At 30.4% G+C, this 22,274-nt stretch overlaps 1 protein-coding gene across 1 annotated transcript; it reads left to right on the top strand.

Annotated features, from left to right (window-relative positions):
* Positions 1-1,507: 1,507 nt before the first annotated feature.
* Positions 1,508-10,799, top strand: LOC105133390 (lys-63-specific deubiquitinase BRCC36-like). The gene is made up of 11 exons (XM_011037360.1): positions 1,508-1,622; positions 1,673-1,826; positions 3,048-3,173; positions 3,846-3,933; positions 4,388-4,473; positions 4,560-4,751; positions 6,775-6,959; positions 9,222-9,380; positions 9,483-9,563; positions 9,678-9,732; positions 10,322-10,799. Exons 2-11 carry the CDS (start codon positions 1,716-1,718, stop codon positions 10,544-10,546), a joined length of 1,308 nt encoding a protein of 435 aa, XP_011035662.1. The 5' UTR covers positions 1,508-1,622; positions 1,673-1,715; the 3' UTR covers positions 10,547-10,799.
* Positions 10,800-22,274: the final 11,475 nt, after the last annotated feature.

The following is a 22,274-nucleotide window of genomic DNA, read 5'->3' on the forward strand; positions in this document are numbered from 1 at the left end:
TTAAATTTTTTAAAAATACAAGTCAAACCACGTTTCCAAACAACCCCTAACTTTCCACTGTCATCTCCATTCCTCTCTAATTCCTTTATCTCACTTTTTCATTTTTGAAACACAATATCAAGAAGTTCTATTTATTTTTATACTTTAAAAGTATTTTAAAAGAATTAATTTTTTTATTTTAAATTAATATTTTTTTAGTATTTTAAAATGTATTGATATTAAAAATAATTTTTTAAATAATAATAATAATATTATTATTTTAATATATTTTTAAATAAAAAATATTTTAAAAAATAATTATAATTATATTCTCAAACAAGTGGAGCCAATGCTTTTAAACTCAAAGAGAGAGGTTCTTAGCACCATGACTAAGAGCCTGTAGTTATAAATCATTAGTGGTGTTCAAGCAACTTCCTCCATATACTTTCCTTAAATCATTTTCAATTCTTCTTTCATCAATTATCATGCTCCCAGAAATGAAGTTGAGGGCACAATCAATTAGGTTTCCAAAAATGAAGTTACAGCTCACAAACATGAGGGGTGGGATAATTGATGATGAGCTTCGTTTTAGAGAGAGAGAGAGAAAAAAAGAAGGTGAATTAGTGATAAATGTCTTGTTGTAGAACATCAAGGGAATTGAAGCAAACAGGTGGTGTGCCTTTGCATCTAAAATTATGACCATCTCCAGAGATCAGTCGGAGGCATGGGAAGGCTTTATGAAATCGAGGGAGCTTAAGACAAAAGGATGCATCCATAAAAGTGGCTCGAAGGGAATGGCAAGAGCCCTTGTAAGTTGTAATTCTAAGAGACAATGTTATTTTAAAAAATTATTATTATTATTATTATTATTAATGAGATTCTATGTAAACCCCCCAATTAAATCAAAGTCTTTCAATCTTGAAGATGGACTGATGGGTTTGAAGATCACGAATGTTTTGCAAAACAAATCGTTAGTGAAAAAAAACAAAAAAACCTTTATACTAGCTAATTTTTGTTTATTAAAATATATTTTTATTTAATCAAATAATAATAACAATTAATAAATATATTAAATCAATAAAATAAAATAAAATAATATACATGGCTAGATATATTAGAAATACTATTTAAAAATAAATATTTTTTATTTTTTTTAAAATAACAAAAAATTATAAATAAATTAGAAAAAATCTTTTTAAAAATTAAAAGCATAACTAAAAATTTATCATTATTTAAAACAATTCTCTAAATAAAATAAAAAATTTTAATATAATTTTTTTAAAAAACTTTAATTAAAAAGAATCATGCACTCCTGACTTGGCAAGTAGGTCAGGCTGGCCAAACCATTAATTAAAAATTTTACTGGAAATTAATTTTTTATGTTTTTAAATCTTTTTAATATAGTAACATTAAAAATAATTTTTTAAAATAAAAAAAATATATTATTTTAATATTGTTTTTAAAAAAAAACATCTATTATCCCATTATAAAATATCATGGTAAATTGCATCATCGGGCCCTCTGTCAAAACACAAAATCTACCCCACCCCCCCTCGCTCTCTAAACCCGAAAACTCTCTTTACTCTAGTGGAGGACAGACAGAACGTAAGGGAAGCAAACCTTATTCGGAATCTCTAAAAGACCAAAACTCACTGACCCATCAATACGTTTTTTTAAATTTCTTTCGACAAAGAAAAAAGAAGAAGAAGAAGGAAGACACAATTTAAAGAAGCATCATGTCTTTAACGAGCGTGAAGATAACAGAGGAAGTCTGGTTAACATGTCTCACCCATGCGTTGTCTACCGAGACTGAAGAAATCCTTGGCCTCCTCCTTGGTGATATTGAGGTTTTTATTTTTATTTTTAGTTTGCATAATAATCAAGCTATACCTTTTCAATTCTTTATTTAGTACATGTGTTTTATGTTTGTATTTTTTATCTGTTGCGCTGTGTTCTTGGGTTAATCTTTGAAATTGTGTAATTCTTTTTAACTACTTGTTTAAATGGAAATGGAATTGAATTTGTTTTTTTTTTTTTTTTAGTTCTGGGCTTTGATGGGGCTTTTAGGAATCTGTTCAAATGTTTTGATTCCCGTTTTCCAAAATTTGAGATTGTCAATTGTCTTGTACATTGTATTTCTTTTCTATTTTGTTCTTTCAATGGCAATGGGATTTATAAGGGTTGGTTTTTATGGATCATGAGCTGTAATTCTGCTTTTCCTTCCATTCTCTCCTTTTCTCATTATATACATTTCTCAAATTCAGCCATTGCTGCTTTTTTGCTTAAAAACTTGTCAAAGTCTTTTTTTTTTTTATGCATATACAATTATTTTTTGATAAATTCTAATCTTTTGTTCTCTATCTGCAATTTTATTGAACAGGACTGTAGAAAAGTTCGTTCTTTGATGTAATCATCGACTCTATATCGTCTTTCTCCCTTTGAATTTTTACTAAATGTGTTTTGTTTATTTGTCAGTGGGAAACCTGTTTTTTAAACTGTAGCTAATTTTTCCAAAACTTCTCAGTAATGCTGTTGAAAAAGTCTTGTTTTTGTGTGTTTTGCTTGTGTTTTGTTTAATTTTTAAATTTTTAATGGATTCTTCTTTTTCAAATCATATCCTTTTTTTTATTTTGGTTGAAAAATGTTTGGATTAGTCTCTACTTAATACCTTTCATTTTGAACATTTTTACTAGGTGTTCTGTGAATGTGTTACATGGAAAACGGAATTGTGACACTTCAGGGTCAGTTGAATAGACTGAAAGTTGGGATTGACGCAATTTGTTTTTGGAGTTTTAAACCTCCTTTCCCCATATTAATGTCATTATACTCATTCTGGAACGATCATGTCTGTTACTTATGCTCTTTCTTTCGTCTTGTGATTTCCATTTGCTTTAGAGCCCAAGGCCACTGACTAGGATTCTACTTTTATTTCAAGGATCTGGAAAGTGTGCTGTGTCTATGCTTGTTTCTTTGTAAATGTTTGCTCATTTTTATGTGTTTGTGCAAATGTAAATCGTATTGCTTATATTTTTGTGTATGGTTGTTTGGTTTTGATGTTGGAATATCAGTATGCGAAAGATGGCAATGTTACTGCATTAATATGGGGAGCCTCGCCTCAGTCAAGATCTGATAGGAGAAAGGACCGGGTAGAGACAAAACCAGAACAGTTGGCTGCAGCATCAGCTCAAGCTGAGATATCCTTTACTGTTCTTGTTTGATAATTCTATCTATTTTGAATGACTTAATATTTACATGAAAATTTATATTTTCCATAATAGGAAAACTTCATGCTGTTGATAAATGAAACTAGCTTAAACTTCCAATAATATTTCTACTATTGCTTATAAATTTATGATTTCATTGCTTTATAAATTTAGACTTTTCATATTTTACAAAGTAATTTCTGATTGTTCTTTTTTGTGACCTCATAAGTCACAAGTGAATTTTTACTGAAAGGTCTACTTGATGAGTCACAGGAAATGAAATCCACTCTACATAAACAAAATTCTATGCAATACCATGCCTTTTATTTTTCCTATTTGTCTTTTTTTTTTTTTTCCAGCAAGATGGGTTTCTGTAGATTCTTCACAGATTGTCATTTCATTGACATGATAGTTGCAAACTTAAATTTTGACATTAATAGAGGTTCTTTAAAGCCATGTAGTTCATTTGCATTCTTGAGTCATGACTTTCCGACACAGATTTGGATAACAATGACCTTTAGGGTCACTACTTCAAATTGACAATTAGATCTGCTTTTGCTTCATTTCTGCTGATGATTGAAAGGGGTGGTCTAGCTTGCATGATGCATATGCATGGGCATGTTGAAGATTTTTGGTAATGTTGTATAGTTAACTTTATAGCACAGAATGACTGCATCAACAGGACGAACAACAAGAGTGATAGGGTGGTATCATTCACACCCTCATATTACTGTACTTCCTTCTCATGTTGGTATGTTTCAAAGTCCACAAAGTTGGATGAAAACCATGAAGAGCATTTAATAATGTTTACACGCGCGCACAAACCAATTCTAATTTTTTTGCATGCTTTATCTCTTTTGTGGACAAACACAAAATCTTATTTTATCTAAAAGTGTCATTTAATTTATTACAACAGCCTTTTGTTTTGAGGACTATTTACACAAACCTAAATTTGTAATTTTTTTACTCAAATAAATCTCTCACATAACATTGGCTGTTATTATTAATGTTTTTTATTCTTAATTTTCTACTGCACGCCATGCTGTTTTCTCATGAAACACACTTTGTTCTTGATTTAATTCTCATCAACTCAAACATTGCAATAATACAATTTCCCAATTTTTTGTTGACTGTTGATACATGTTTTATACTTGTTACAAATGGTCACTGGAAATTAACTCATTCTTGTCCTTTACCCTGTGCAGATGTGAGGACCCAGGCAATGTACCAACTTCTAGATCCTGGGTTTATCGGTCTGATATTTTCCTGTTTTAATGAGGATGTCTATAAGGTCTGTATTAGCTGTATGCTACGTAGGTGGTCTTTTGAAAACTTTTGTAGCATGGCTGAAACATATCTTAATCTGAATTATTTCAGGTTGGAAGAATCCAAGTCATTGCTTTCCAGTCCTCAGATGGGAAACAGAATAACATGTTAAGACCTGTTTCTGCATTGCCTGTAAATAAAAGTTCAATAATAGAGCTTGATTCATCTTCCTCAGATATTGCAAGCCTGGAGGGCCCTGAACTGGACACTGCTGATTCAAGAGCAGCTGCAGGATCCAGTAAGGTACGACCTTTGTTTCTTGAAATTGAGTCTGGCCATGTTAATTGGTAAAAAAATAAAAAAGTCCACAAAACTAATGGATGATGTAGATGTTTCATGATTTTACCTATATGCTCTATCAGTGTTCCGTTAATCATTGGATAAAAGGCATGGGCAGCATTATTATACTGATTGTGATTTTCCAAGTTCTCACAATTTCATCATCATTCTCTCTACTACTATGGAAATTTCCTCTTGCCTCACAATTTCATCATCATTCTCTCTACTACCAAGACTATGGAAATTTCCTCTTGCTGGACACCTCCAGACATGTTCTTCCGGTGACCCTGGTGCTCTGTAACTTGGTTATTTCCATTTTTTAGATTGCTACTATGCCCTTTTATGCTGTCTCAGATCACACTTTATGTGGAGTCTGACTAATATGCAGTGTATCATCATATTAAAGTTCTTTTCAAATATTTTTAATTTTTCTACTCCAGGTTGCTAAATAATTGCATGTAAAGCTGCAATGCTGTATAAATACAGCTAGGTTGGGCTCGTATGCAATAGCATGAAGACCATTTATAACATTTATTTATTTATTTTAAGGTCCACCCTAGATACTCTTCTTTTCCAAGCATTACATATACTGTAGTAGCTAAAGGGGCTGCTGCATGTCACCATGCTTGACTTTGTCATACAGAGGAGGATGTAGGGGAATGGTGGTGCACATATAAATTCATAGAGAAATAGAAAAGAGACAGCAAGTCAGGCCTGCTGTAGATAAAGGGGGTCATTGTGAGATGTGACAAACTGCTGACTCGTATATTATGCCTATTAATGAAAATTTGGTGTTTTCTGATTAGCATTAGAAATTTGAAAATCTCTTGAACAGCATAAACAGGCTTGTTATTTGTAAGAAAAAAGATGGAAATGGAAGTGTCTGCTTTGTAGAGCAGTTGTTCTGGGGGGAAAACAACAAGAGAAGGGACACCTCCAGACATGTTCTTCCGGTGACCCTGGTGCTCTGTAACTTGGTTATTTCCATTTTTTAGATTGCTACTATGCCCTTTTATGCTGTCTCAGATCACACTTTATGTGGAGTCTGACTAATATGCAGTGTATCATCATATTAAAGTTCTTTTCAAATATTTTTAATTTTTCTACTCCAGGTTGCTAAATAATTGCATGTAAAGCTGCAATGCTGTATAAATACAGCTAGGTTGGGCTCGTATGCAATAGCATGAAGACCATTTATAACATTTATTTATTTATTTTAAGGTCCACCCTAGATACTCTTCTTTTCCAAGCATTACATATACTGTAGTAGCTAAAGGGGCTGCTGCATGTCACCATGCTTGACTTTGTCATACAGAGGAGGATGTAGGGGAATGGTGGTGCACATATAAATTCATAGAGAAATAGAAAAGAGACAGCAAGTCAGGCCTGCTGTAGATAAAGGGGGTCATTGTGAGATGTGACAAACTGCTGACTCGTATATTATGCCTATTAATGAAAATTTGGTGTTTTCTGATTAGCATTAGAAATTTGAAAATCTCTTGAACAGCATAAACAGGCTTGTTATTTGTAAGAAAAAAGATGGAAATGGAAGTGTCTGCTTTGTAGAGCAGTTGTTCTGGGGGGAAAACAACAAGAGAAGAAGATAAAAGTTGTATTTGATATATTCTTTTGTTGCAAAATTCTTAATCTGATGAAAAAAAATATTGGTGTAGTGGGCATTTATTGTTTGTTAAGTGTATCTGGTTGCTGGATGGGTTGCAATAGATTGTGTGATTTCTTTCTCTGTGCCAAAAAAGTGTTCATTAACACAAGGTTTTCTTGTCTTTGTGCTTTAAATCTTTGAATGATATGATACAGATTAATTTTTCTTTTTCATATTTATGCTCCAGAGGTCCTGATCTTTCAATGCTACTACTATTTTCACTTGGTGATCTCCATTGCTGAACCCCCTTGCCCCTTAAATCAAAAGAAAAATTGTTATACTTCACAGTTACTTTTCTAAATCTGTGAATATACTATTGACTAGGGTGGGGCAAGATCTTTGGGTCTTGGGGATTTCTTTGCTAATGCTGATGCCAACTATGTTGGGAGAGAAAGAATTGGAGGAAACTACTATAGCAGCAATTCAGGTGATAAGATAACTGATATAGACCCCATGGACATGTCAGAGAGTATGCAGGAAGCTATGCACCGCTCAAATTTGGACATGAGGTATACTTGAGTGTGTTCTTTGTCAGTTGGTTCTCTTACACCCTTTCTTCTAATTGTTTCAAGTTTTTATCTGTTATTGTTGCAAAAACAGCAACCAGCTGATGTTGTTCAAGTGGCATCAGTTCTCATATAATGTGTGTTAGTTTGAGAAGGTTTCTCTTTTCCTGATATTTTCCTGTTTTAATGAGGATGTCTATAAGGTCTGTATTAGCTGTATGCTACGTAGGTGGTCTTTTGAAAACTTTTGTAGCATGGCTGAAACATATCTTAATCTGAATTATTTCAGGTTGGAAGAATCCAAGTCATTGCTTTCCAGTCCTCAGATGGGAAACAGAATAACATGTTAAGACCTGTTTCTGCATTGCCTGTAAATAAAAGTTCAATAATAGAGCTTGATTCATCTTCCTCAGATATTGCAAGCCTGGAGGGCCCTGAACTGGACACTGCTGATTCAAGAGCAGCTGCAGGATCCAGTAAGGTACGACCTTTGTTTCTTGAAATTGAGTCTGGCCATGTTAATTGGTAAAAAAATAAAAAAGTCCACAAAACTAATGGATGATGTAGATGTTTCATGATTTTACCTATATGCTCTATCAGTGTTCCGTTAATCATTGGATAAAAGGCATGGGCAGCATTATTATACTGATTGTGATTTTCCAAGTTCTCACAATTTCATCATCATTCTCTCTACTACTATGGAAATTTCCTCTTGCCGGACACCTCCAGACATGTTCTTCCGGTGACCCTGGTGCTCTGTAACTTGGTTATTTCCATTTTTTAGATTGCTACTATGCCCTTTTATGCTGTCTCAGATCACACTTTATGTGGAGTCTGGCTAATATGCAGTGTATCATCATATTAAAGTTCTTTTCAAATATTTTTAATTTTTCTACTCCAGGTTGCTAAATAATTGCATGTAAAGCTGCAATGCTGTATAAATACAGCTAGGTTGGGCTCGTATGCAATAGCATGAAGACCATTTATAACGTTTATTTATTTATTTTAAGGTCCACCCTAGATACTCTTCTTTTCCAAGCATTACATATACTGTAGTAGCTAAAGGGGCTGCTGCATGTCACCATGCTTGACTTTGTCATACAGAGGAGGATGTAGGGGAATGGTGGTGCACATATAAATTCATAGAGAAATAGAAAAGAGACAGCAAGTCAGGCCTGCTGTAGATAAAGGGGGTCATTGTGAGATGTGACAAACTGCTGACTCGTATATTATGCCTATTAATGAAAATTTGGTGTTTTCTGATTAGCATTAGAAATTTGAAAATCTCTTGAACAGCATAAACAGGCTTGTTATTTGTAAGAAAAAAGATGGAAATGGAAGTGTCTGCTTTGTAGAGCAGTTGTTCTGGGGGGAAAACAACAAGAGAAGAAGATAAAAGTTGTATTTGATATATTCTTTTGTTGCAAAATTCTTAATCTGATGAAAAAAAATATTGGTGTAGTGGGCATTTATTGTTTGTTAAGTGTATCTGGTTGCTGGATGGGTTGCAATAGATTGTGTGATTTCTTTCTCTGTGCCAAAAAAGTGTTCATTAACACAAGGTTTTCTTGTCTTTGTGCTTTAAATCTTTGAATGATATGATACAGATTAATTTTTCTTTTTCATATTTATGCTCCAGAGGTCCTGATCTTTCAATGCTACTACTATTTTCACTTGGTGATCTCCATTGCTGAACCCCCTTGCCCCTTAAATCAAAAGAAAAATTGTTATACTTCACAGTTACTTTTCTAAATCTGTGAATATACTATTGACTAGGGTGGGGCAAGATCTTTGGGTCTTGGGGATTTCTTTGCTAATGCTGATGCCAACTATGTTGGGAGAGAAAGAATTGGAGGAAACTACTATAGCAGCAATTCAGGTGATAAGATAACTGATATAGACCCCATGGACATGTCAGAGAGTATGCAGGAAGCTATGCACCGCTCAAATTTGGACATGAGGTATACTTGAGTGTGTTCTTTGTCAGTTGGTTCTCTTACACCCTTTCTTCTAATTGTTTCAAGTTTTTATCTGTTATTGTTGCAAAAACAGCAACCAGCTGATGTTGTTCAAGTGGCATCAGTTCTCATATAATGTGTGTTAGTTTGAGAAGGTTTCTCTTTTCCTTTTGTTCATGGTTGAAGTTATTATCTGGTATCATTTGGTAGTGGTATTTTATATTCACAAATTAACAATGTCCTGTCATTTTGCAAGTTAAGGCAATCCTCAATTGCAAATTCTAAAACTGCTTCTATATGTTGATAGTGGTGCAGAGTATTCCAGAAGAGAAATTCCTCTTCATGTTTTGCCCACATGCTCTCTGCCTAAGCTTGATTCACCTCTAATGTCATTTGGAGATTTGCAACGGGTGTTATATGAAGAGGAGCGTGGAGCATACAACCAAGCCATCTTGCAGAATATGAGGTAATCATGATGGTGTAGAAACTTATTGTTCACCTTCTCTTTTTCATGTTTGTACGGTTACTTTGACCATTTATTCTCTTCTGATGTGCTGCATTTTATTAGGAATGGAAAAGTACATCCCTTGACTTTCATTCACCACACAGCGACATATCAGGCTTCCATGTGCAAATTGATTGAATACTGGTCAGGAACAATCAAACTTCCCTTCTAATCAACTTTTTGTTGTCACTCTTTTTCCTTTCAGAACTTTTGTTTATATTATTTTCTATTGATATTTCTTTTACTTGAAACTTGCAGTCTAAGTCCTGCCATAAATGCGCTCCAGGGCCGCTTGAGAGAGAATGATATTCGGGTATATAATTAAATAAAATGCATGCATTTGATTGGCAATCAGAAAGGCTTATGATTATCTCCTGGAGGAATTAAAAAAAGGGGGCTTATGATTGTTATAGCAAGTCTTTTCAATTTCAAAGGACTTTTTTTTTGTCCAGCGGTAAAGTCTTGGGCTGCAACTATGGTTGCAGGTTGAGGCCTCAGAATCCTTTATCAAAAAATGTTGAAAGATAGTAATGTTTCTAGAGATCCTGCTTTGGTTGAACGGTAACTGAGTCATGGCATTTATAATGGAATGTGTATAGATTTGACTTTCTGTTTTAGATTGACCAGTGTTGGATTTTAGAGCTTTTTTTGTTTGGAGGCCAAAATTCCAAGCTTTCCAAGTTGCAATCTCTGTGTTCCAACTGGTGTATCTTGTCATGTAGCTGCTTCTCTCTGATATATGTGCAAATGATTTGCATGTCACGCCTTTGATTCCTTCAATCCGTTTCTCCCTCCCTTCTAACATTCGGTGCCATACAGCATCTTCATGTTGATCCACTTAATTACATCATCCCTTTTATTCCAAGTTACAGTATCTACACTAAACTGCCTTTATGAAACAGTTAGCAACACTTGCTGATGAAGCCAAGATGTTGGAGATGGAAACCGCTAAAGGGAGTGAGTTACAGATCTCCCCATCAAGTTCCAGATCTCCCCGTCAGGTTCCATCTCCTGGACTCCGAGGAAGTGCTTTGTCTGGTCAGAGGGACTTTCATGGTTCATCAGAATCTTTAAGTTCGAGGACTGTCGCCAGCCCTGGCAGCCGAAGCAGAACAAGCTCCTCATAGAGCTCAGAACTAAACCGCTTTTTAATGCATTTTGTAAGTGTGACTTTTGGATGTTAAATATGCTGTCTTTGTTTTCGTGTTTGCAATTTGTAATTGATATATGATGCAAATGCAGTTAAAATTATTTAAAATTATGAACTCCTGTGCTCCTTTGGCCTTCAAACCTGTATTCAATAGGACATACATTAATTAAGAAATGGAGAAACTAATGTGTAATTTTATAGTTTAAGCAATTTCTTGGATGATTAAGTAAGAGCACCACCTCCCATGCTATGTCTACTACTTTCACCGACCTGCAGGCCTAGTGAAACAGCCGGAAAATATAATATAGAATTTGACTGGGCATGCTTGATTTTCCCGGCATAACCACTTGAGTTTGATGATTTATTTTAATTTGTTTTTTATAAAGTGTTTGTGGTGTCAAAGCAACATCCCAACATTGAATTCATTCTTATAAATATAGAGAAATTGAGAATTGAGGCAAAAAATTTTGGTTTTTCAATCTCTACTACTGTTTGTAACGCGGTTCTCTACAGGCCAAAAAAAAAACTCTGGAATTATTGAAACAATGAATAAATCTCCAAAAAAAGACATAAAACATGCAATAAATATAAACATAATGTATTATAAAGCATTAAACATCTTACGCAATGAAACTATCTCCTCAATGGTGTCTGTTTGCCTACTTATTTGCCCAAGAGATGGCTCATAATGCCCAGCTTTCTGGTTTTTTTTTTAGACTTATTTTTTAAAAAATAATTTTTCTTGGGTTTCATTAAAATAACTTAAATTATTTTGAATTTTTTTTTGGAGCAGGATTGTGATTTTTTGTTTATGATATTAGCCAGGATCATTTTTTTTCCCCTTCATGAGTTTTTTTTTCTTAAATTGTAATCAAAATTAATTGTAATTAAATAAATATTATTATATTTAAGATGTTGTTCCATTAGATAATACTTAATTTAAAATTCATTTTTGAATGAGATTCTTCCCCTTCTTATTATGATATTAGCAATCATTTCATTAATTATTCTGTACTATGTATAATTTATTTTTATATTTGTGATTGTGTAAATTCCATGAAATAAAAATTGGGTCATTATAGTTATTATAAATATTCTTCATTGAATTTCTTTCATTTTATGGTCAGTGAGTTGTGCTTCTTATAAAAAAAAAAAAAAGAAAGAGGGAATATTACATTAATTGTAAAAGAAGATTTTAAAGAAAACATTTACATTTTTTCTCATAATTTTATTCATTTTTTTTCCCATGAATATGAAATAAATTCCACGAATTTCATCATTGTAATGTCCAAGCAATATAATCACCATGGATTGACCAATATAATCATTACAATTAAACATATTTTGTTAATGAATCTATTGGTCTATATCAAAATTGTTCATAACTCTATAATTCTTAGGAAAAAAATATGTTTAGAATCACCAATATATTTTTTATATCCATCACTAATTACGTTAATATTTTAGTAATTTGTTATTTGTAAATATTATCAAACAATTTCACATCAAATGATATAAAACAACATTAAACAATTAAATTGAATAACACATTTTATATTATTAATTTAATTGTAACCATCAATTACAAATATCTATATGCATTGCAAAAAGCTGAATTTACAGGTAAAGGAGGAGGAAAATCATGAAAAAGTTCATAAATAAGAGGATAATGACTGAACAAGTATATCATCATCTCCTATCATTGATTCCTACTTTGTTCTTCATACTTCACCTCCATTTCAACACTCGGAGCACCAATTCATTCATCAAACAACTCCTTAATAATTGGTGACGACTGCCTTAAATCGGATTGTGAGGGTATATATAGTCAAGACACTATAACTCGACCTTATATTTCAAGTTATAGAAATATCATAAAACTGATTCCTATCTAGTCAACCGGTTGCTTTATCCTTTAACCACAACTTTAGCTCATATTACAGGTTGGTCAAAAGGTCCTCTCTATATTTGGCATGAAAGCAAGTGTTATATTATTACTACACAAGAAAAAAAACAAGTCAAAGATGTCAATGAAAAAACATTAGTCCAAAAAATATACAACAAGTCTTAAAGTTTACTTACAATAAATGTCTCAACTCAATTGTCCATGAACTGCTCCATCATTTTTTGTTTTCCCTCCCTTTGTATATATGTTTTCATATATAATTTTATTGAAGCTGGCTCGCGTCCAAGCTATGTAGCCTACAAAATAAACCGTTAGTTAAACATTTTAAAAAATAATAAATAGAAAACAACCAATCAATATGCTTGCTAATGAAATCATGAGTCTTTTTGTTTCTGTTGGAGAATCCATTTTATGACTGCCTCCTACAACTCTTTGGTGTCAAGAACTTTAGATTTCTCTCCTAACTACTCTTAGTGATGTGGGAAGGTCTAAAATTCTTTCACACCTCAAATTCATTTGACTTGATTATTTTCTTAGCATGGATATATAATATGAGAAACTGCACATCCTAGTCCAGAAGTTCATTAAAATAAAAAAGATTACATTTTTACAAAAATATAAACTTTACAAGTTAAAACTTACCTCGTTGTGTTGTTATTCTTTTAGACTCGCTTCGCAAACCCAAAGTTTGTAACATTCTACCAAATTTTTTCTTATAATCATTTGAATAAAATAATTAGCTTCTAGTTTTGATACACACATACACAAAAAAAATAATCTAAAAGTACTGATTAAGAAAGATTGAATTCCTTTTTTTATCACACTAATTCCTAACAAACCTCTTTTTGAAAAACTAGTCTCACCTTAACAGTTTTTCCTAGGAAATGAAAAGGGACTAATGACTTTCCTGCTTAAATTTTTTTTGCTTGAAATCATTTTCCATCTTATGAGGGGGTGTTAACATATAGCCAGTTGTAGACCTTAAACTTCTCCTATCAATCCTCAACTATAGGTATCCATTATGGATGATCTATAAGCTGGTTTAGTTGAAACAAATACATCTTCATCATTACTTTTATTTTCTATGTTATCTTTTGCACAACTTTTATATTTGTGAACCTGGGAATCAAATAAATAATCGCACTTAACATTAATTTAATATTATCTTTGAGGAAAATATTTTCTTTACATATTTAAATTCAGCTTCCATTTCTCTAATATTTTTCCAAAATAACAAATGGGATGTCAGATCTACAACTTATAGTTGATGAGCTTGCATCATTAACATTTCCATCAGGTGTCTCTCTATGATCAACCTCTAAATACACCCCAGGCTTAGGAATATTACTATTTAAGAAGAATAACCGCTTTGTTTCGACCTTAAACTTTTTCTTGATATCCAAATAATATAACTAAATAATTAAGCATGTTTAATTAAATTCTTAATCCATTTTTAATAAGATTTTGGCAGCATCTCTCCTATATGAAACCATACCCACTTAATTCTTTAATATATTGACCCATTTTCAAACTTCTCAAAATTCACTACTAAACATTTAATTTACATGAAACAACATTAATAAATTTTCAAATTTTATAAGTACATAACTAATCATAATATCATAGCAAGTAACTATCTCAATTAATATTCATATAAATTATGACATCCTTTCATTTTTCCTTTATATCCATCAATTTATCAATTATAAAGCTAATTGTTCTTGTCTTGTTTTTATATCCCATTTTATTTATTTATTATCACCAACACTCTTTAAATCTTTCATTTTCATACTTGTTTCTTTTATATTTCAATATAACATACCAACATACATTAAACCATAATTTCATTCTTATTCATTTGTATTGAAACATTAACAATAATTTAAGCACATTTTACATTACAACACACACACACACAAACACCTTTCACCTTTTATTTAGTTAACACTTTTTAAATTCAATCCTCGATCACTCCACATTTAATCCAAACCCTTGTACCAAATCTAACATATCCAATACCATATAATCCTACAATTTTCACCCTCGAATACTTAATAAAATTTAACACATTTAATAATTTTTAGCAAAGTATTCACAATTCATTTTCTGCATGTTTTTCTTTCCATTCCAAAAACAACACATAATAAATTAGCAAACTTGAAAAAAACTAATGAATTTAAGAAAAAAACATCAAACCATCAATATTAAACCTCAAGTGGTAGAGAAATAATAAGAATGTTGGCCACTGATAAAAGAGAAAGAGAGAGATAAGAAAGAGAAGGGGAAACAAGGCATTTTAAGGGAAATAGGGGAAAATTAGGGATTGTTTGGACATATATAGGTTTAAATTTACCAATAAAAAATTCTATTAGTGGGTCTATCGGTAATTTACCATGTCAGCACATCACTGACAGACTCACCAATATAAATTTTTATATCCATTAGTGAGTCCATTGATCATTTCAAGAATTTCTAAAAAATATTGAAACCCCCTCAAACTCACCAGTGATTTTTCATTCATTGGTATTTCCACCGATAAATCCAAATTCATGAATTATTTTCTAAACTCTTTGTAATTCTCCAACTATTTTAGAGTCCTTCGATGAGTCTATTGGTAAGCATAAATTTCACTAATAGATTTCATGTTGTCGGTCACTCCATCGATCGATTCCAATTTCATGCATTTCTTGCCAAAATTTATGTAATTCTCTGACCATTTAACATATGTCAATGAGTTCATCGGTAATTTATCATTATTTGACTTCACTAACGGATTCATCAATGGATATTTAATTATTTATATTTTTTATTTATGTTGATAATTCTATCGGTGAAGTTAAAAAACATATTTTCTTATATATTAATTATAATTCATATCCAAGCTAATTAAACACTAACAACAACAACAACATTCATAACTTACATAACAACTTATTTCTTATAACTACAACCACAACAAGAAATGCTTGATAAATATATATAAAAAAATAATGCATTATAAAACAACATCAAATATCTTAATTACACAATGACATTTTACATTTAAAATCAATTCAAATCATTTTTAATTTGAATCCTCCTCATCTTTATTTTCATCATCATCATGTCCATAATCATTTTCTTTACTGAAGATGTTTTATTTTTTTCATTTTTATCTACTTATATATGTCCATTGGTACTCAATATATCATTTAACCCGTTGACATCAACATGAACATAAGTGTTCTTAGTAACATGAAAATTTAAATTTTCTTCTAACTTGGCAAATGGAGCAACTCAATAAAAATCAACTAACTCATCAAAATAAAATACATCTTATCCCCTAGTTACTTTATCATTACCTTCTTTAACAACTTAGGTACGACTCCTAGTTTGGTTTTCATTACGGATAATCAATCGACTTTATTATAATCCTTTTAAAATGAATGAGTATATGTATAATATAATTGTTGGTATTGTTTGACAAATACAAAAACATAATTGATATTGATAACTCTACCTCTTTTATCAATTTTTACCAAACCACTGTAAAGATCTACTTTAATTTCTCTATCGGTATTATACCAATAACATTTGAATAAAAATATTATATTTTATGCCCTATGTTATTGCAATTAAATCACCTCTTCTAACTTTTTATAATAATAAAATTCAAACTCATTGAAAATTGATCCATTAACATCATAAACTCTATTATTATAGGTATTCATACCCTCTCCATACTCTTCAATATAAAAAAAATATTCATTGATGATATATTCGTTATAATAATGATTTCTTTCAGGATCCAATGATAGTAATTTCAAACTTTAAGTATTGCCTCTCATATTATACACCTAGTTAAAGATAACATCCATTAATGGTCAATAAAAAAAGTTAGGTAAATATATTCTTATTAGATTTATAAATTATTACATACTTGTATTTAAAATCATGTGGCCAATTGTTCATCTTTTAATTGAAAATTTTAAGCTTCAGTAAGTTATGGATTTTAGAATAACAAAAATTGATGATGTTTCCTATAAGAAAGTTAATAAGAATTTAAACTAAATGAGAATACCTGAGAAAATGACTTAAGACTATAAATCATACAATTAACTTGCTAAACAAAAGGTCTCAGTTTATTAGTTAATAGAATGTGATTATATATTTGTCTAAATTCAATATTTATTAAATATCTTCTTGAAACTGTATATTTCAATAATGGTCGTCTAAAACAAGAAAATATTGATAAACTCTCGCTAGAAAACACTTCACCACCACCATCATGTCTTAGAATATTTGTCGCAACCCGATTCCCCGATCCATGACCGACACGTAGGCATGGTTCCCCTTCAAGGTTCCATACCTATGCGAACCCAAACTTACATACAAACTTATCTATTAAATAACTCAATCAGAGTTCAACGTAGCATTAATAACAAACTAATTTCATAATATAATACAATTATCTTAATATAAGAGTTCATATAAATTCAAAGTTTTGGAGCACTAACTAGATATAAAAGGAAGTTACAAATTTCAACAAAAGAGTAGGTTTAGAAGGTCCAATAAAAGTGACCTGCTATCAAGTTATAAGCCTAAAAGGATAAATAATGAGAGTGTGAGTTTAACAACTTAGTGAGTAGATAATATTCAATATACACACACGAGGTAATACAACAATGAGAAATATATACACAATTGGCTTTAGGTTCTTATAGTAAGGTTCCTCAAATAGGTCATAATAAGAATATCATAAGGTAAAACTCGTCAGAAAATCAAAATGCAATGAGCATGAGACTCCGTACTACGAGATGATCAGTCCATACAGGTTGGTGACTCCCCCGACCAACTAGGGCTCAGATACGATGTGCAGATAGACTAACACTACCTTGTTAGCATGAGTATTCTAACTAACATACCATATGTTCATAATTATAATCAAACATACATATTCATATCTCAAGACTCAACTCATGACATCAATCAAATAAGGAGCTATCAATTCAGAAGTCAATTCAAATATATACTAGTTCATATCAAGAATTCAGATTCAATAATTGATCATGCTTTATTATAACAAGGATAATAATCAACATATATATTATCAAGAAATATAATCCAACTCATATTAACAAATCAAATATTTATAATATTTCTCATGCATATGAAAAATTATCCACTCACCTGACTCAAAGTAAATAGTACTCAAAAGCTAATACCAAAGAAAATCCTACTAACGTCTTATCGGTAGAATATCAGGATTATCTAAATACAAAGAAGACATATTCAAAAATAACTTAAAAGAACATATAACCTATTTAATACACTTATCTAAGGGTATATTCCATAACCCTATATGTTTTTAGACTAAACTCAAAATCTAATGATTTTCCTGAAATTTAATCCATAATAAAAAAAATAAAAATGGTAATAATTCACTAAATAATCCTCAATTATTCATCAAACCAAATTTGAAAAAGTTAATATTACAGCTAGGGACTAATTTGGAATTTATCATATTTTTAAGGGTCAAATTGAAGGACCAAACAAAAATATCATAAATCCATGACTATACTAAAATTCTAAACATAATCCTCAATTCTGTCTAGAATATCTCATTATGCTCCAGTGACCATTCTGGAATTTTTCCAAATTTTTAGGGTCAAATTGTAATTTTTGTCAAATTAGAGGGCAAAATTGAAAGTGTTAAAATATCATAACCATATAGGAATTCTGACCATAATTCATCTTTTATTCTATTCAGAATCTTGGAATATGCTTCAGGCACCAATATGTAATTTTCTAAAGTTTGGGGACTAAATCATAATTTCCATAAATTAAGGGACTAAATTGAATTTTTATCATCTTCAACCTCCAACCCACAATTTCAACAAAAAAACCCACTGTTTTTTCCTGATTTTTAACACAATTTCACCATTGAAACAAAACCATAACTCAAAATCATTATTTTTATCTACAATCTTCCATAATCAAATAAATAATCAATTACTCATAGTAATCAACCCATAACATTCAACTTAATTCATCAATCAAACCCAAAACACAATCTTTGAAACCTTAACATTCATCAAAACTGAAATTTAAAGCTTATATAACACATATTTATACATAATCTTACCTTTAAACTTATTTCCTCCCACTCCTTTTTATTTCCCTTCTAATTTCCCTCTTTTCTCTTCTTCTTCTTCTTCTTTCTCCCTTCTCTCTCACGGTTTGCTCCTTCAATTTTCAGATAACTCTTTTTTTTGTTTTACTTTTTATTTATATTTATTATCTCTTTATTCAATTACTACTATACCCCTCATTTAATCATACCTTCTCTTTAAGCCTCAAAGGGCTTTATTACCTTTTTCTACTCTTTAATACAAAACATTACAATGTTATTGATTCTTATTCTCATATAAGGCTCAAAAAGTAATACGAGATAAATATTGAAATCTCTTTAACTAAATAAGTATTGCATATTGAAACCTTGATATATGTTTTATTTTTAACCTTTTTTTTTAAATTAAACAAGTATCTACATGAAAGTAGATATAGATTAAATGATTGAATGTTTATAAGAATATATTAGGCACTTAGGATGCATGTAAATCCCTAACATCTCAAATGAATACATCTATTTGTACTACACATACCCTCAAATTCTTTCTTCATATGCTAAATGTATAAGCAGATGCTTCATTGAGTCAAAGAATAAGAGAGGGAAGATCATTTCAAGTTTGTAAATTGTCTTAATGATGTTCATTTCTAGCTACTCAATATGTTGGGAATGAAAGCTATTTGAGAAAACATCTCTAAAAAAATTATAAATCTTTGTGAGTGGATCACATATATTTTTTAGCAATAATTCCCTATAAGCAATTGGAATAAGTGTTTGCATAAATACATGACAGTCAGACTCTTCATTTCATATAATTTGCATTCATTTAAATTCACTAATCTAGATATATTTGAGGTATATTCATCAAGAAATCATTTCAAATCATTTATACATAAGAAATTATGCTTTTTTTAATCTAAGATATAGGTGGTTTTGGGCTCTGTAACACGTACCATATAATTAAACAGTTCCATATTCTGACGGTCACAAAACAAAGTTATATTCAATTTAGCTTTTATATTTTCATTTGTTTTTTCTTTGACATTTATGATATGTTAAAAATATTTTTAAACATATTCTTTTTAATATGCATGATATCCAAATTTTGAAAAATGATATTAGTCTTTTAATAAGAAAGCTCTTGAAAAATTCTCTATTTTACCTAATTATGAATCACACCAAAACTAAAAAACTTTTATTTACCATATTGAAAACCAAATACAATATCTTCAAACTATGAAAGTACATTATACAATTCTTCACCTGATAGTACGAGTGGTACAATATGTCTTTCAGCTTTACCTTCCAAAAAATTTTTGATGTTATTTTTGTATAGATGATGACCTTACAAGAACTTGCAATGGAAATTAAAAAAAAAATCTTTACCACCATTCATTAAGGTGAAGGCCTATTTTTATACAATATGGACATGCTAATTTTTCATATGTGCTCCATCTAAAAATCATTCAATGTAAAAAAAAATTATTTATGGTCCACATCAAAGTTGTCTTCATTTAAAAATTATGTTTATTTGAGATATCACACATCAAAGTCCTAAATAACAATAAGTTATTCAACTCATCAATCAATGGTTGAAGGCAAACATCAATATTTCTACCTGAATCACAAGGACCTTATATAATCATATATAGGAATATGAATTCCAATGTCAATATCTCTAAAGGAAAGTTCAAAATGTTAGTATGATTGGCCAACAAGAATAGAATGCAGCAATTGACTCAAACAGATTAAACTCATAGGTATACAAACTAAGATGCATGTTTTGTGGTTCCATTAAAAACTAAAAAAGTATTCTATTAAACTGCTTCCAAGTTTCATCGATAGAAAGGTGGCCATAACTTCATCCACTGTATCATGTGTATGACATCATATCATATTCTTGATTTTTTTTTCTAAGATATAAATAACCTTTACAACCTAAAAATGATTAGAAAGTATCTTAATATGCAATAGATGTCTTTCCTTTACTAGTATTGGGTTAATACCAAGTATGCTTGCAGGTTTTATATTAGAATAAATTTGCATCTTCACCATCATATAATACGTAAAAATTTGGGCATATATCATTTCTTTATCATAAGCCAAATGGTTTGTTTCATTATAGATTTTGCAATATAACATGACATTAAAAAGTTTTTTTTCAACTTTTTCTATTTTAGAAACAAATTTGCCCATTCAATAATACTATCATAATGGGTCTCACTTAACCCATATTATAACATGACATTAAAAACTCTTGTAATGGCTAACAAATTACTATGATTTATGCACCCATCCTATAATGATTCATCAAAATCTTTAAAAAGTTCAAAATACCTAGCTGTATCTATATTTGATTCTTTATTTACACATGAACCTTCATCTAAATAACCATGATTTATTTTCATTTCGTCCATCATCATACTTCTATAACGACTACTATATATTATCATCTATAACTTCATGCATAAAAGTAGATGTTGAACCAACAATCCTTTGTAACATGGCCTTATAAGGAACATAGGGTTCTCCGTATGCAAACTAACACAAGTATTTCTCTACAAACTCTTTTTTAAGAAAATGCATCATCAAAACATATAATTGATGGAACTTTTTAGTTTTACACTTCACATATAGACATCTAATTCTGCCCCCACTAATATTTTTTTAGATTTGAAAGTGTGAAATTAATAAAACCCTTAACCTTTTTACAATAATCTTTCCTATACAACCTTTAGGGTGAATCTCGATACATCTAAGAACAATCATCCAGTATTTAAAAGATTTATATAGAATATTAATGAAAATATGTATTAATAATATAATCATCAAATTAGAAATTAACTTTGGAAATTAAAAATGAATTCCCAACTAATAACCAATTATTATTTGTACAAAAATTCAAAGTTACGTTAAAATGTGAACTAAATAAATCAAATTAACAACAAGTAACAGGTTCCCCGACTAATTATCAATTATTTATTCAATTAAACTTATTCAATCTAAACTCATACCATTTAATTGTTATCAATTTCATAAAAAAATAATTTTTCCAAAATTCTAAATTTAACAATAAAATTGATCAAATGTGATTAATACCTATTAAATAACCCATCATTTATTCTAGTATAGCACATATAAGTCACAAAATCAAAGTCAATTTCATCATATTACAAACAAATTCAATTTTTTTTAAATTCAAAACAAACCCTAACATACAAATCATACTTGAATATAACAAAATTGTATATGAAAAGGATGTAAAACACATAAATATACAAACAAACTATAAATACTATATAAAAATATCAATAAATTAACCTAAAATTTAAATGGGTAGGTTTGCTTACTTCGTGTAGGGAATATTTAGAAAGAAACCCAACCAAGACAGTAATGCTAACACTACTTAAGTGTTTAAGTGGTGAATTTTTTTAGGACAGGGCTAGATTTGTGGCAAAATAGGGGGAGGAGATGTTTTTTACAGTGAAAGAAGAAGAAGAAGAAAGAGGAATAGGGCTATTATCAGTTATAACACTTCTATATTTATTGATAGAATTTTGGATGGACACTAACAATGGAATTCTTTCCTCGGTAATTAAGTAGGAAAATAATGATCTTTTATTTTATTAATGGAATCACATACATATTTTTTATTATTTTATTTTTATTCTAATGAAAATTCCATCATTA

The sequence above is a fragment of the Populus euphratica genome, unplaced genomic scaffold (assembly GCF_000495115.2).
Source record: "Populus euphratica unplaced genomic scaffold, PopEup_1.0 scaffold33.1, whole genome shotgun sequence".
In the NCBI taxonomy this organism is placed as follows: Eukaryota; Viridiplantae; Streptophyta; class Magnoliopsida; order Malpighiales; family Salicaceae; genus Populus; species Populus euphratica.